The following is a 15,176-nucleotide window of genomic DNA, read 5'->3' on the forward strand; positions in this document are numbered from 1 at the left end:
TTATTGAAAATTTAATTAAAAAAATAATTCTTTTTTCAATAATTTTTTGTAACAAAATAAATAAACTACATACATTATAAAAGTAAAGATACAACTGGGCAGTCCAATAGTAATGGAAATTAAAGACAAACAACAATTTAATCTTTTCCCTGGGATGGGGACAATGTTTGTATGATGGGTTTGCAGGGGCAGGTGTAAAGGATGTGGCTGGCTTGATGGCGGCACCATTGGTGAGGTATAAAAGAGAGGAGGATGGGTTGGAGGGCTTGCTTGCCATTGTCTCATTGCCTCCTCAAACAATGTATATGTTTCAAAAGGAGGTGGGCTGTGAGATTGATGGCTCTTATGCCTTCACATCCTCTCTCTAAATTTAGTAAAATGTATTTAATCTATAAAATATTTTGTTAGAGTTTGTGATTGAAATTATATAGGATCTCTACTTTTACTTCAATCAATTGTGATTTATCATCTCCATTAAAAAAAAAAATTGTTAGTTCCATTAATGTGGTTTGTGGTTTAAAGAATACTCAAACACTCATAGAAAGTTCACACAAACCAAACAAGAAGGAAACACACAAGATTAGTAACCCAGTTCGGTGTTCACTCAGCTACGTATGGAGGGCTAAGCTCGGAGATAAACAATCCACTAAAAGAGGTGAAAATAATTGAGTACAAACACTTGCCACTCACTTCTCACAAATAAAGATCACTACCCTTTCTAAATTGTCTAGTGCTCACACACTCTCCTGCTCAAAAGTTACACCCAATCTCAAAGCAAGGTAGCTTATATAGACGCCTCAACGTACCAAATATAGCAAATACCTCTTTTAGAATCTCCGCGGCTACTAATTTAAAAACTTTCCAAAATTAGCTGTTGCAACTCTTGTTGTAACATGAATTGCAATATGGCCCTGACTGTTGACTTAACTGAATTTTGGTTACGTTACAAACGACTTCAAGACCCATCAACCTCCCGGTCATGCTTAGTCCGAGTCGGTGCAACCCGATCTCCCGATCTCGACTACCGGCAACTAGCCTACTTCCTCAGTTTCTCACCACGCAGTCCCATCACAAGGGGCGCATGTCCTTGTGCGTCTCAAGAAGCTTTCCAAACTTGATCTTCAATCCAAGTTTTGTCTTCCAATCTTCGCAAGAAATATATTCAATTAATCATCTCAATCATGCCAACAATAGGCATGTCTTTAATTAAGCTCAATTCATATTTAATCTTCAATAAAATCTCCTAAATATGGTATTGATATGATCTAATCTTCAAATTTTAACTCATTCCAAAAATAGCTCCACCAAGATCTTCAAGATAATTTGCCTCCAAGCCAAGACTCCTTGACATGTCATCAATTATGCCACGTCACAAAGGTTGCCATGTCATCTTGTCTTGGTGTCAAATCATGCCAATTAAAGTACATTTGCACTAACAAAAACTGTGTTTGATCTTATCCGGGAAAACTCACAATTTTTTTTTTATGAAAGCGGATTAACCACATTTTATTAAACAAAAAACAGTAAGAACAAAAGGAAAGAAATTAAGCCACATACAACAGAAGTCTAGCAAAAATAGAAACAAACACAAAGCCAAACAAATTAGGAGGCCATCACGAGGTGATGCACTTCTAACACCGAAACATCCGAAGAAGCAAAAAGAAGATAAAAAGCACAACTGAAGAGACGAAGGTCGCCAGAAGGTAACTAAGGCTATCTTCAACTATAAGGAGAAAAGATGGGGGTGGATCACTCCCAATGCAGTTGGTCCATCTTGGCTTTATGCTCGCTTGAGTTTTGGGATTGAATTCTGATGCAGCGGTATACTCGAACTGTTAATTCGTGCACGAATACCCAGTACAAGTCTTCAAAACCTGTTGATCAAAGATAGCCAGGAATTGGGAAAGAGAGTAAATTTTATTACTCAAGAGAATAACTATTAATAAAAAACTCCCTACTCTCGCCCATAGGCTTACATTAAATAGGAAAAATCAAAGATATGAAAATAATCCTAAAACGGAGATAATTCGAAAAAATACCAAAAATGGTAAATTTTCAAATACCGGCAAGAAATAAAAGAGTTAACAAAATAAATGCTAACGCCATAAACGGCTTACAAATCAGAGATTTCTAGCCAAAGGAATAGCGAAATCAATTATTACTAAAAATAGCAAAATCAGGGTTTTCGAGGCCTAAACGATGGAATTTGGCCGAAATCATGCATGACCCTTGAGTTTGCATAGCAAACTCTTGATTTGTGTCCGTTGGCCCGTTTCCCATCAGACTAGGCCCAAGAAACCCAAAAACTCCACCGCCCGGCGAATTACTAAAATACCCTTATTACTTCGAGTCCATTTCCGCATGAACGCGCATGCCATCTCCTCAATACGGCCCGCATCAAATTCGAAGGAACATGTTGATGATGAGAATTCCTAGTTGCAGAAATCCAAGTAAGAAACATGTGAATTGTTTTAGCAATAATATATAGAGAACACAGGTAGAGCTTGACAATTAAAAATACAATTATTTCCCTCTAGCCAAATATTCTAGCAAATTTCTCTGTAAAGAAAGTCCCACAGTGTTCGACATTGTGTATCTATCGACGGGATCCAAGAAGTCCAAACTTATGACAGGGAAAGATAGTGATGTTGTAAAATTAAGGTTTGTTCGAAGAACATCCCGATTCGTTCCATGAATTCACATCTAAGAAGGAGGTGATCTGTTGTTTCGAAGTCTTTATGACACAGAACACAAGTGTCTGTCACATTTTGAATTATTTACAACCTTTACTGACTAAATTGGTAAGGGTTAGGATTTTATCTTGTTAGCCAATAGAAATGAGAAATTTTGTTTGGGGATTGAATGAATTTTTTAGTTAATAGGCTTAATTAGTATAGACCCTTGTAAAAAATTTTAATGATCAAGGTTAAATTATGATTTAGAGTTTGAAACCTTTTTCCCTCCTTAATATAATGTATTTTTTTATATATATATTTTGGGTGCCATTAAATTAGTTGAATCAAACATGGATTGAGTTTTTTCTAATGATATTAAAGTTGGTAAAAAAATAATTGGAGATATCTCTCTCACTTTTGTGAATTTTTTAAAATAAACTAATGTGTTGCATTTATTTTCTTCAGACACTGGCATCACTGAAGTTACATAATATTTGAGATGCCATAAAAAAAATCCTAAAATGATTGAAAACTCAATAAGTTAAGAAAACCATGGTTTAAATTAATTAAACATGCTGTTTTGGATCCAGCGGGTTAAAATATAATGATCTTCTCCTTCCCCAAAAATGATTGCTTTGGAGTTACTCCAATGAGCCAAAGGGTTTTTTGTTAGCCAACGGATCCATGTCTATAAATGTGGTTTGCAACCTGAATTTTGTGTCATCGAGGGAGAATGTACTATCAGATATTCAATTCTTCACATTTAGAATAAATTGTTTTTCTTTATCATTCTGATTTTTATATCATTCATTCTGTGATGATCATTTAATTAATTGGTATAATTAATTTGGATGAAGGTTTTTGTACCAGACCCTCCTTACAAGTGGTTGCAAAATAAGTCACTTCAACCACGTTGGGTGACGTACTAATGTGCTACATATCAATCTAGAAAATTAAGTTGAGCAAGACTTGCGTACGTGATGACTGATGTGAGAAAGTAATGTTAACAAATTTAAAGCATGGATCTCTTAACAAATTTAAAACATGGATATTCAATGAATATGATTTAATAAAACGTGACAAAACCAATAAAGTTTAAAAAAACAAAGGTGCCTGTTACCTAGTGTAAAAATAAATAAATAAAACGTGACAAAATTTCATTGAATTTTTTTTTTTGAAAAATAAAAATTATGCCTCTCAAACCAGAAGGAATAACTAGAGGTAGGGGAAAAATGACTTAACATGTAACATTCAACCAAAATTTATATATATCATGAGGTTTGCATGGGTTAGGAATTCATTATCTTTATTGTTAAGTGGAATGTTTAAAATGAATGAAATTAATCATGCTTTGAAGATAAACATATTGTGTTTATTTTAAAGTTATTTTACATGATACTTATTTTGTAATATTTAATTTAGTTCAATAAAACTTTCAATAAAAATAAGTAATCATGCAGATTAATTAACTGGATGTAGGAACTAAGGTATAGTATAGTGATTTCTGACCTTACTTGTATTTGAGAGGTTTCAAGTTTAAAACTTTTCAAGCACAATACAATGAAAATAAAAAGATATTTGTCACCAATTTATAAAATAAAAAAATTAAATGTTTTAAGATCTCTAGATACTTTTATGATGTCTGGGAAAGTAACATATTTAGCAATGATAAAACTAACCTTATTCTACTAGTCTAAGTGATTCTCTAAATTCAGAGAGTATGTTTTTATTTTCTGTTTTTATTTATTTATATCATTTTAATTATTCAACTCACTTTTTATTTCAGTGGATGCATTTTATATGATTATTTTATTTTTGTAAAACCATCTCAAATAACATGTTTAACTCTATTTAAAAAATGGCGAAGTCTATTAACAAACAAGATGCAATGGATTTGCATGCACTAAATAGTAAATCGGGACAACTAATTAATCTCTCTACATAAACAAGAGATATTTTTATACTATACGATTAATTAGCTAACTATCTATTCTTGTCCGGAACTAAAAGTAAAAAATAGAAGTTAATTAAAAGTTACTTAATTTTAATCAATACAGATATTAACTATATTGAACTGTAACTTTAGAAAAAAAAATCCAAACATTGCTTATTTAGTTTAAACTAATCATTTAATTTTCTTGAAATTGAGAAATAAATTTCTAATCCAAACATCATCAATTAAATAAATAAAAAGAACATAACAACATAATATCTTATAAGACAATTAATTTAATATCAACGATAATCATCCTCTCTCCGTTCCTTTTTATTTATCATATTTTGGAGCTTTTTTTTGTTACTTTTTACTTGTTACATTAAAAATTTTGTGCAGTATTAAATAATATTTTTTAAATTTACTCTTTAATTTAATGTACTTGTATAATTTTCGATAAATCACAATCAATTAATAGGGGTAGTTTTGGAAGGTAATAGAGATTTTTTATAAAATATAGGTAACTAATTAATTTTAACCAATTTTTTTTAATCGGTGTGAATTAGGTAAAGTTGACAACTAAAAAGGAATGGAGGGAATAACAAATTATTAATTATTAATTATTTTATTTTTTCTGATACATCATTGGATTCATGTTTTTAATTTTTATCATATTTTTCAAAATCTTTTATTTAGTTGTACAAGTACTTTTTTCATTGCTAGTATTTTGTCATTTTTATCCTATTTTATTCTTCCCCCATATTTCCTTATCCTTATGGTATTGTTGTTTTTCCTTTTTTTATGAAAACAATTTATCAACTTTATTTTTTTTAAAAAAATTCCACAGTACAAAATATTTAAGAAGATATGCATGCATATCCCCAAAAACTCTTATATATGTACACATGCATACACACCATGAAAATCATTCACACAGTAACTATTAACTAACCTCTCCTGTTAAATGGCTACCCTAAAGTTCTCAGTGATGGTCGGAGAAGCAGAGCTCATCTCACCGGAGTTACCAACTCCGGCAGAGTTCAAGTACTTATCAAACCTAGACATCCAAACTGGTCTTCTTGGCCATATCCCCTTCATTCATTACTATAATTCACAGAAAACCAGTAAACAACATGACCCAGTGACCGTTCTCCGGCGAGCTTTGTCTAAAGCCTTAGTGCATTACTACCCTCTCGCCGGCCGGCTGAGGCCCGGTCATGAGAAAGGTAAGTTCTTAATGGATTGTTGTGCTGAAGGTGTTGTTTTCCGAGCTGCCGACGCTGATGTCACGTTGGAACAACTTAAGAACGTCTCCGGCGGGATCCGGCCACCGTCTCCGTATCTCAGCAAGTTTCTCGTTGATGATGTTTGGGGTGGTAACTTTATCACAAACTCTCCACTACTACGCATGCAGGTAAAAAATTAATATTCTAATTTAATAATCCATATAAATCAAATTTATTATTATTATTATTATTATTATTATTATTTGACCAATGGTAAATCAATCATTCGATGCAATTCTGGAGGGTTGAGAAAAAAATCTCAATAAATAGTTAGTACTACTGCTTCCATTTTGGTGCTTTTGTATATATACTTTTTTCACTGCACTAAGCAGACGGTTTCTCATGTTTAAAAAAATTATATTATTATTATTATTATTATTATTATTATTTTTAAAATAAAGAGATTAAAAAATAAATTTCAGGTGACAAGACTACGTTGTGGCGGCTTTGTGCTTGGGTACACAGTGAACCACTGTGTGTGTGACGCGTGTGGCATATTTCAATTCATCAGAGCCGTGGCCGAGTTCGCACGTGAACCGAACCGGTCTGGTCCAACCCAACAGCCGGTTTGGTCTCGTGAACTTCTTCGCCCTCGCAACCCTCTCCGATCTTCATTCTCACACCCGGAATACAACATGGATCCGAACCCGAATGATCCCGCACCCGAATCCGATTTCCGTAACTTAACCCAATTCTCAATTTTCTTCACCCGATCCGAGATCTCGGCCTTAAAATCCCAGATCAACGGTCCTAAAACCCCGACCTTTGACGCAATAACCGCATTGCTCTGGCGGGTTCGGACCCGGGTTCTTGGTTTAAGATCCGAAACCCGTCTTTTCTTCGCCGTTGATACACGTGGACGTCATCAGCCACTCCTTCCCGCAGGCTACTACGGTGTGGCCATTATTATCCCTTGCACGATCGTGCCCGCTAAGCAACTCGTGTCTCGCCCGTTAAGCTTTGCTGCAGGACTGATATCGGAGCTGAAACGCTACGGATCCCATAAAGATTACCGGGCTTCAGTTGTGGATTTCGTTGAGGCCCATGGGCCGAGAGGGTTAAGCGGTGGAGAAGGGGCTTTCGCGGTGTCTGACGTCAGCAAGCTGAAATTTGCTGACGTGGATTTTGGGTGGGGCCCGGGGGTGTATGGTGGTCTCGCGAGAGCAGGGACAGCGGACATTCCTGGGATGGTGGCGTTTTTAGTGGGTTATAAAAGGGAGGATGGTGTTGATGGTTTGCTAGCGTTGCTCTCGTTGCCTCGCGGGACAGTGGATGCGTTCAAAGATGAAGTTCGCAACGTGATCAACGGCTGTAAGATGAGATCTCGTCTTGAATCATGATTAATCAGTATAAATGATGAACTACTAATTAATATATTAATCTCGGGTTGATATGTATAATTGCATCTTAATAATACATGATGTATTCTTACTCAGGATGTGGATGAATGAATTCCAATTGCTACACAGGCATCAAGATCAACATATAATTAGTCTGCGAATTAATAATAACAATAATAATTATAATAAATGGCAGACTTGCATGAAACTATTTATTCAATTTGAAAAATTAATGACAGATGAGACAGCAATGAGTGATATAATTAAGAAACCCAAAGTTAATAAAAATTAAAGAACAAAGAAGGAGTAATCCAGCCCACAGGTTGCCATTGGTTCTGACCCTTAATTAGTCCAGAAGGCTGAGAGTTTGAGAAGCAAGAGAAATGGATTATTGTAATTATGCACATGTAACAGTCCTCCTCTTGATTCCACACTTAAATCATAAAAAATAAACCAGTCCCCATCTAACATGAAAGTGAAGGGTGGTTGATCAAAGGCCTTGGCAGCAGCAGCAGCACAAATGCTTGAAGTGCTTTTCTGATAAAGAGCAAGCGAAAAACATATGGAGTTCACCACAAATTAAAGGTCTTGGAAGTACCTGATCAGGTCCTCAACCAAAGTGCTGGGTCTGAAGACAAGTCACGAGACAATCGATCCGAGTAATTGCAGCCCCACATCATGAAGATCACCTCAGTTCACCATCATCAGGTGAGAATTTCAAAGTGAAGGACCTCCATTAATTTATATTTTATTCACTGGTTAAAAAAATTACTATTTTCCGTTAATTTATGAGTCTATGACATTAATATAATAATATAACAACACTGTGAGTGCAAAAAAGAAAAAGAAAAAGAAAAAAGAGAGATGAACATAAAAATTGAAGTTTTAATTTAAAATACTTAGAAAGAATATTTACATGGACACTATCAAGTAACTAGTATCCAAAAAAAACAAAAGAATCAAAAAGTGTTTTTTCACCTGCCATGAATTTTTTTTCCATCAAGCCTAGACAAGAAGAATCAAGACCGTTGAATTCGAAGCCTTTGTCATGTTCTCATTGTTGAAATCTTGGAGATATATAGGTTTGGTCCCGGTCATAATTACAAATCATCCAATTAAGTTCTTATTACTGAAGTCCTCAAAACCAACAGGGTGAAATGATAAAAATCCGAAATACATATAAAACGTAAAAAAATGTATTTTTTTTTTGATAAAAGTGGATAAACCACATTCATTAAAAAGCCAAGGCTATAGAAGATACAACAACACTGAAGTCCGGACCCACCAGCAGTGGGAGAGAACCAAAACAAAGCCACCGCAAGCATACAACAATGAGAGCCCCCCACAGGACAGGGGTCCTCTCACAAAATAAACATCAGTGCTAAACTTCTCCCGCAGAAGAGATATGCTCTGGAGGGGCATTGAGCTCCACCTCCCTAGACGCCACGAATTCCAGGCTCCTCTTGATTTTCTTCATGGGCTCTTCCAGCTTAGCCCTTTTAGCTTCAGAAACTGCATTCAACCACATAAGAAGCATATGAACAATTTTCACAATAATTGTAGCATTTGAGGCACAAAAGGAAGAGAAAATGTGTGCATTTCTTTCGATCCAAATATTCCAAGTAATGGCCCTAATCAAGAGATCCCAAAAGGTGGATAGAGGCCTCTTAATATTCTTTCGCCAATTACCCCACAGGTCTCTCATGGAAGAAGGATTCGATCGGACATCAAACAGGTGTCCAAAGAAACCCCACACATGTAAAGCAACAGGGCACTGGAGAAGGAGATGATTAGTAGACTCTACATTAGAGTGGCACATCACACAAGTGGTCGACGGTAGCAGATTTCATCTTCTTAAAGCTAAATTTTCCAAGGAGAGAATCTTATCCTCCCAGGCTAACCAATTGAATAGGTTAACCTTTCTTGGACAGCTCCCCTTCAAGATGACGGGCGTCCAGGGACATCGAATCCCCCCATCAACCAGGAAGGAATAAAAAGACTTAACCGAGAACACCCCATTAAAGGATAATCTCCACCGCTTTAGATCCTTCCCCCGGCCCCGTATGGTTGGCCAAGCCCGTTAGTAATCTACTCAAAGAGGGGTAATCACCCCGAGGAAGCCAATCCTCTCTACCAACCAAATCCCTCACTGTTCCTTCCTTCTCCAAGGCCAATAAGAAACGATGAGGCCATAACTCTGCCGGTGCTCGACCTTCTAGCCAGTTATCCAACCAAAACAAAGTGGTGGACCCATCTTTCACCTTGGAGGTTAGATTCATCCTAAAGGCTGGCAATAAATGAAGAAAGTCATTCCAAAGAAAAGACCTCCGCTTAGGTTGCTTGTGAAACAGATTCCAACAGGGATTCCTTCTGAAATAGTTTACATGGAAAACAACATTCCCGCACCATCTGCCACCAGACCCAAGCTTCCACCACCACTTCCTCAGGAGTGCCATGTTGAAGGTAGCTAAGTTTAGAATACCCCAACCTCACTGCTCTCTCGGTCGACATAGTCTTGCCCATTTAACCAACCTAATTTTGGGATGATGGATGTCAGGGCCAGACCACAAGAAGTCTCTTCTAATCTTATCAATGCTTTTAAGGACCCAGCAGGGAATCTTGTAAATTGACATCCAGTAGGTTGGCATAGCAGATAAAACCGAGTTAATCAGGGTCAGCCGACCCCCAGGGAAAGAAATCAAGATTGCCAGACACCTAGTTTGGATCTGATCTTATGAATAAGAACATCCCAGTTCTGCTTCCTGGGCCGGCTACCAAAAATAGGTAACCCCAGATAGGTCATAGGCAAGACCCCAGTACCGCAATGCAAAGTTCTAGCCATGTAAGCCTGAGGCTCCAAATTTCTTTTTGAAGAGAATAAGCATGATTTCTCCGTATTAACCCTTAGACCCGAGAGGCCTTCAAAAAAGAAGAGGATCATCTTGATAATTCGCAGGTCCTCTCCACACACACCCCCCCCAGTCATGATAAGGAGGTCGTCGAAAGAACCGCAGATGGCACATCTTAGTACCAGAATCCCCCAGAGGGATTCCAGCTAGGACCCCGGAATTTAACGCATTATTGAATAAGGTACTCAGCACATCCACAACCAGGGTGAAAAGCAAAGGGGAAAGAGGATCCCCCTGTCGAAGTCCTCTTTTGAATCTAACATATCCACTCTCCTTCCCATTAATAAGGAATTTGGCCTTAGAAGAGAAGAGAATGGATTTAATCCAGCCCACCCATCGCTCGCTAAAACCCCGAGCCTTTAAGAGATCGAAAAGGAAGTTCCTATCAACTGTATCAAAAGCCTTGAAAAAATCCAGTTTAAAGATATGGCCCTGAAGTTGGTGTCTTTGCATGAAGTAAATGAGCTCCTGGGCAGCGGCAATGTTGTCGACAATGCATCTATCTTTGATAAAGGCAGATTGAGTCGTGTCAATCAACTCACTTATCCCACAGCTAAGCCTATTTGCCAAAAGCTTGGAGAGAATTTTGAGAGAACAATTAATTAAGCTAATTGGGCGATAGTGCGAGGGGTCTTCTGGGGTTTGAGTTTCCGGAATCAGAGCAATGTTTGACCAATTAATTCGTTCTATATTGGCCCTACCCCAATAGAAGTCATCACACAGCTTGTAAATGTCATCTTTCAACAAGTCCCAAAATTTCTGGAAGAAAAACACTGGAAACCCATCCGGCCCTGGCGCTTTATCAGCACTCATGCTAAACACCACCTTTTTGATTTCCTCATGGGTGAATGGGCCATCTAAATAGGAGAGGTTGTGATGGGTTTTGTGACCAAGTAAGGCATCCCAGTTAATCTGGTTACGATAATCTTGAGTCGAGCCATAGAGGTTTTGGAAGAATGAGGCAAATACCGATCTCCAATTTTCTTGTCATTGTCCACCCTCTCATTTCCATTTAAAACCCAAGGGATGAAGTTTCTATTTCGGCGACCATTTGCCACAGAATGGAAAAATTTTGTATTTTCATCCTCCTCCCTCAACCAGGTCACTCTCGCACGCTGCTTCCAGTAAGTTTCCTCTTGCTTGAGAATTAAGTCCAACTCCTACCTCCTCTGTGTCTCAATAGAGATTTCCTCCTCCGAAAGAGGCCTAACCTCACGGGCTACGTCAAAGACTTCCAATTCATTCATCAGGGCCAACTTCTTAAATTTTATTGACCCAAAGTCAAATTTAGCCCATTTTTTGAGTTGCATTCTCAATCTCAAGAGCTTCTTGGCCAGAATGAATGCCCCGCATCCCTATAAGGATGGGGAGTCCCACCAAGCCCTAATAAGGTTCCTGAAGTTTTCAGCAAGGCACCAAGCCTGTTCAAATCGAAAGAATCGATGAATAGGACTGTGGGCACCCGATTCAAGCCTAATTGGCACATGGTCAGACCTTAGCCGAGGAAGGCTGTGTTACAGGACCTTAGGGAACATCTCCACCCAGTCTGAATTAATTAGGAATTGAATCTATCAAGCCTCACCCAAATTGGATTAGCTTGCCCGTTAGTCCAAGTAAAATTCTTTCCCATGCTAGGTGGCTCAAGCAGTTGGAGGTCTCCAAGTAAATTCTGAGCCATTCTAATGTCTTCACGATTGGCAATACCATTCATCTTATCAGCAGGGGTAAAGATTGAGTTGAAATCCCCACAAATCGTCCAAGGAATGTCCAATCCCGGACGACAGCCTCTAATTTCATTCCAAAAATTCAATCTCAATTGTCGATCAACGGGTCCATAAACCGAAGTACAAACCGGCCCTCTGTGGACCTCTTCACCCTTAAAAAGAATTCTATTCCAACCAACAATGATTCCCCCCGTCGAGCCATTTGCCGGGATAAAAGAAAAGTGGTCTAAACGGTGTCCCCAAATCGACCTCCAAATGGTAGAGTCGACATAGCTCAATTTGGACTCTTGGAGGCAACAAATGTCCGTATGATGAATGTGGAGAAAATCTTTAACTAGTAATCGTTTAGACGGCATTCCTAAACCGCGTACATTCCAAGAAATAATATTCACTAACAACGATTAATTCCTACAACGGGGCCCGCCTTAGATACCCCCTCCACATCCCCTAAGGGGGTTAAAAGCTTGGCCTCAAGCAAACGCAAATGAGCAAAATAATTATTTCTATGAAGTATGGAATCAAAGGTAATGCCACAAGCCATACAGTAATTACTCAATTGAATATCAGTCCAATCAGAAATAAGAAGAGGGGTGGAGGAAGTACCTTCCGGAGGAGAGGTCGAATTCCCTTTCTTTTTAACTGATCTGGGCGGTTGAGAAATAAATCCAGCTTCCTCATTCCATCTGGAGGAAGGCATCTTCTTACGTTCACTCCTTCGGGCCCCCTGGGAAAGATCATCAGTATGCTTTGAATGAAGCAGGCGCCTGATCTTCACCTCAAAATCAGATTCAGAGTCGTATGATAATCTACTAGCAACGCTGTTGTCCTCCTGCTCCTCACAAAAATCATCCGGATCCTCTCCAGTCTCCTGAATAAAACCCTCCTCATGATTCTCCTCACTCCAAATTTCAAGGTTTTCCTTGCCCTCTTCTCTCACAGCCTGAAGGGATTTAGATGTGAGTTCAAAGGAGAATTTAATTGGGACAAGAGTCCACACCCCATGCATGAATACCCAAGTAAAGTTGGGTGGAAGAGTATGAATCGGCGGAGGCCTTGAAGGATTACAAAAAGAATCATCACTTGAAACATCCTGCTGGGCCTCCATATCCCTCTCTGGCCCATCACCAAGAGAAAAGCCATGAGTATTTGCTTCCAATGGGCCTGACAGGGATAGCCCACGATCCTTAGCAGCATCTCCAGAAGAAATGAGGCCCAATGGATTACAGTCCGCTAGAGAGTCAAGGCCGGTCAGAGACTCATCTGGAATGGGTGATGAGATCCCCCACGTGTCAAGTTCTCATTGCTTTGTAACTCCTGCAAGTCTCTGTCCGTGCCTTCAGTCGAGGCAACAACCTCGTCCAATCCCGCCCTGCTCAACAGCGAGGTTGATGTCACCCTCATGCACGTCGCCATGCGACATCTTCGAGCCATTGGACAAAACCTTCTTTTTCTCCAACAGTTTCCACCCATCGGTCCGAAGCTCCTACCTGTCCCGATCGTGGGCGGTGATTTTCCAATCATCAGCAGTCGCTTCGCTGCCGGGAAGGATTTCGGGAGTTATCATCTTGACCTCGGGATCATGGCTCACAAGACGGGTTTCCTTGGAACGAGTCAACGCGACCCCGGGAGCAGCGCTCTCCAGCCAGGCCTCGACTGGTTTCCTGACCCCGGGAGCAGAGTTCACCGGCCGGGTCCTATCTTCTGGGCGGTACATCAATTCTTGCAGCCGTGGTCTCCATTCCTGATTATGACGCTCGTCACTAACCCGTTGTTGGACACTCTCCCTGACAAATCGAGAATGCTAATCTCTGGCTGGCCGGACATGCTCCTCCCCCGTAACCCCAAGAAGCTTCTCCCCTCGGTTCACCTCTCTCCCTCATATCTCAGCCACACCCTTACCTTTGGTCTCCCTGGGGATCTCATGAGTAAACCGTGCTTGGGCCTCTACTCGGTTCTCTTCCTCCATCGCCAGCGACTTCGAGGAATAGACGAACTTCTCCGAATCCCGCCGGAAGGAAGGAAACGGCAATTTGTTATCGGTGATAAGGACAGTGAACATTCTCATCCCAAAGCTAAGTGAGATCTCGAACGGAATCCGAGCCTGGCGATGACACCGAACCAAAACAGAGAGGAAAGACTTATGGGGCTTGCTCGGCTGCGGAATCGCCACCAGATCTTCCACCGGACGTAGCAGGTCCACCAGTACCGACCACGTCCACGCGTGCAGCGGAAGGTTCCAAATGAGAAGCACCTGGCCCCGCCCCGACGCTGCTCCGATCGAACCCACCTCCACCGTCCAAGGAGAGATGGAGATAACGCAAGGACCCAGTCGAGATGGTAAGCTTAACTCCCGATTTTGCTAGCTTTAAGAGCCTCCCTCTCACTACTCAAAGAAGCCAGATAAGAGTTGCCCCGGAATTCGTAGACTGCGTCAACTCGCGGTGTGTTTAGAGCTCCAGGAAGGAATTCGAGAAGGATTTCATTGCTGGTTTGGCCGGAGACAACATCTAGAACAACAAACTTGGTCAGCTCCTTTCTAAGCTTAGACGTTTCTTGAGAAAGAGAGATAGAAATCTGGGATTTGAATGGATTCAGACGATCTACAGGGTGACGATCCAGATGTCGGTTCTGGATCTCTGAGCTCCGGAGAGGTGGCCGAGAAATCTTAGCCGCCGGCCGAACCCTCCGTTCCCCGGCGGCTAATATTTGAATGGATTCAGACGATCTACAGGGTGACGATCCAGATGTCTCCTCCTGTGCGTCGTCCTGATACAATTCCCACACGCAGGAGGAGACCATTGTCTCTTTGTCTCTGTCACCGTAGTGCTGCGATCATTGGGAGAGCCCTAGGGGGTGCGGACTCCTTCTACTCCAACCAGTCCGGGGCTGCTCCTGCTCTTACGCCTCTAGACTTTCTCCTACCCCTCGTCAACCTCCAGCTCCCCCGGGGGCTACCCCACATCTGGCGGACTTACAGTTTGCGCGAACGACTTCCCCGGGCGTACCGGGGAATCCTTAGTTTCGACGCCCCTATTGCTCCTGTTGATCGATGTTGAAAACGCCAGAAACCCGCTCCTCCCTTGCTCGATCCCCCCCTGCCTCCTCGCCCCACTCCATGCGCTCCGCCGTTGGCGCCACCCAGGAGGTCTCCATGCAGGGACTCCATCCTTTATTCTAATCAACTATTTTGATTGAAATTGAAGTTTAAACCCAAAAAAAATTGTAATTTTCATCTTATATTTTTTTAAAAAAATCATTTTATCTTTTGAATCCAAAAATAATGCATTATGGTCCTCCAAGCATACTCAT

General features: G+C 40.2%; 1 protein-coding gene across 1 annotated transcript; it reads left to right on the plus strand.

Moving 5' to 3' along the window:
* The first annotated feature begins 5,572 nt into the window (after window positions 1-5,572).
* On the plus strand, window positions 5,573-7,234 carry LOC120280461 (benzyl alcohol O-benzoyltransferase-like). The gene is made up of 2 exons (XM_039287314.1): window positions 5,573-6,022; window positions 6,317-7,234. The coding sequence occupies exons 1-2, from the start codon at window positions 5,573-5,575 to the stop codon at window positions 7,232-7,234; spliced, it is 1,368 nt and encodes a 455-aa protein (XP_039143248.1).
* Window positions 7,235-15,176: the final 7,942 nt, after the last annotated feature.

The sequence above is a fragment of the Dioscorea cayenensis genome, chromosome 17 (assembly GCF_009730915.1).
Source record: "Dioscorea cayenensis subsp. rotundata cultivar TDr96_F1 chromosome 17, TDr96_F1_v2_PseudoChromosome.rev07_lg8_w22 25.fasta, whole genome shotgun sequence".
In the NCBI taxonomy this organism is placed as follows: domain Eukaryota; kingdom Viridiplantae; phylum Streptophyta; class Magnoliopsida; order Dioscoreales; family Dioscoreaceae; genus Dioscorea; species Dioscorea cayenensis.

Bases quoted from the DNA above. Each gene is read 5' to 3' on its own strand.
- LOC120280461 (XM_039287314.1), top strand. From the start codon at position 5,573: ATGGCTACCCTAAAGTTCTCAGTGATGGTCGGAGAAGCAGAGCTCATC. The intron at 6,023-6,316 runs GTAAAAAATTAA...AATAAATTTCAG, and splicing joins CTCCACTACTACGCATGCAG to GTGACAAGACTACGTTGTGG.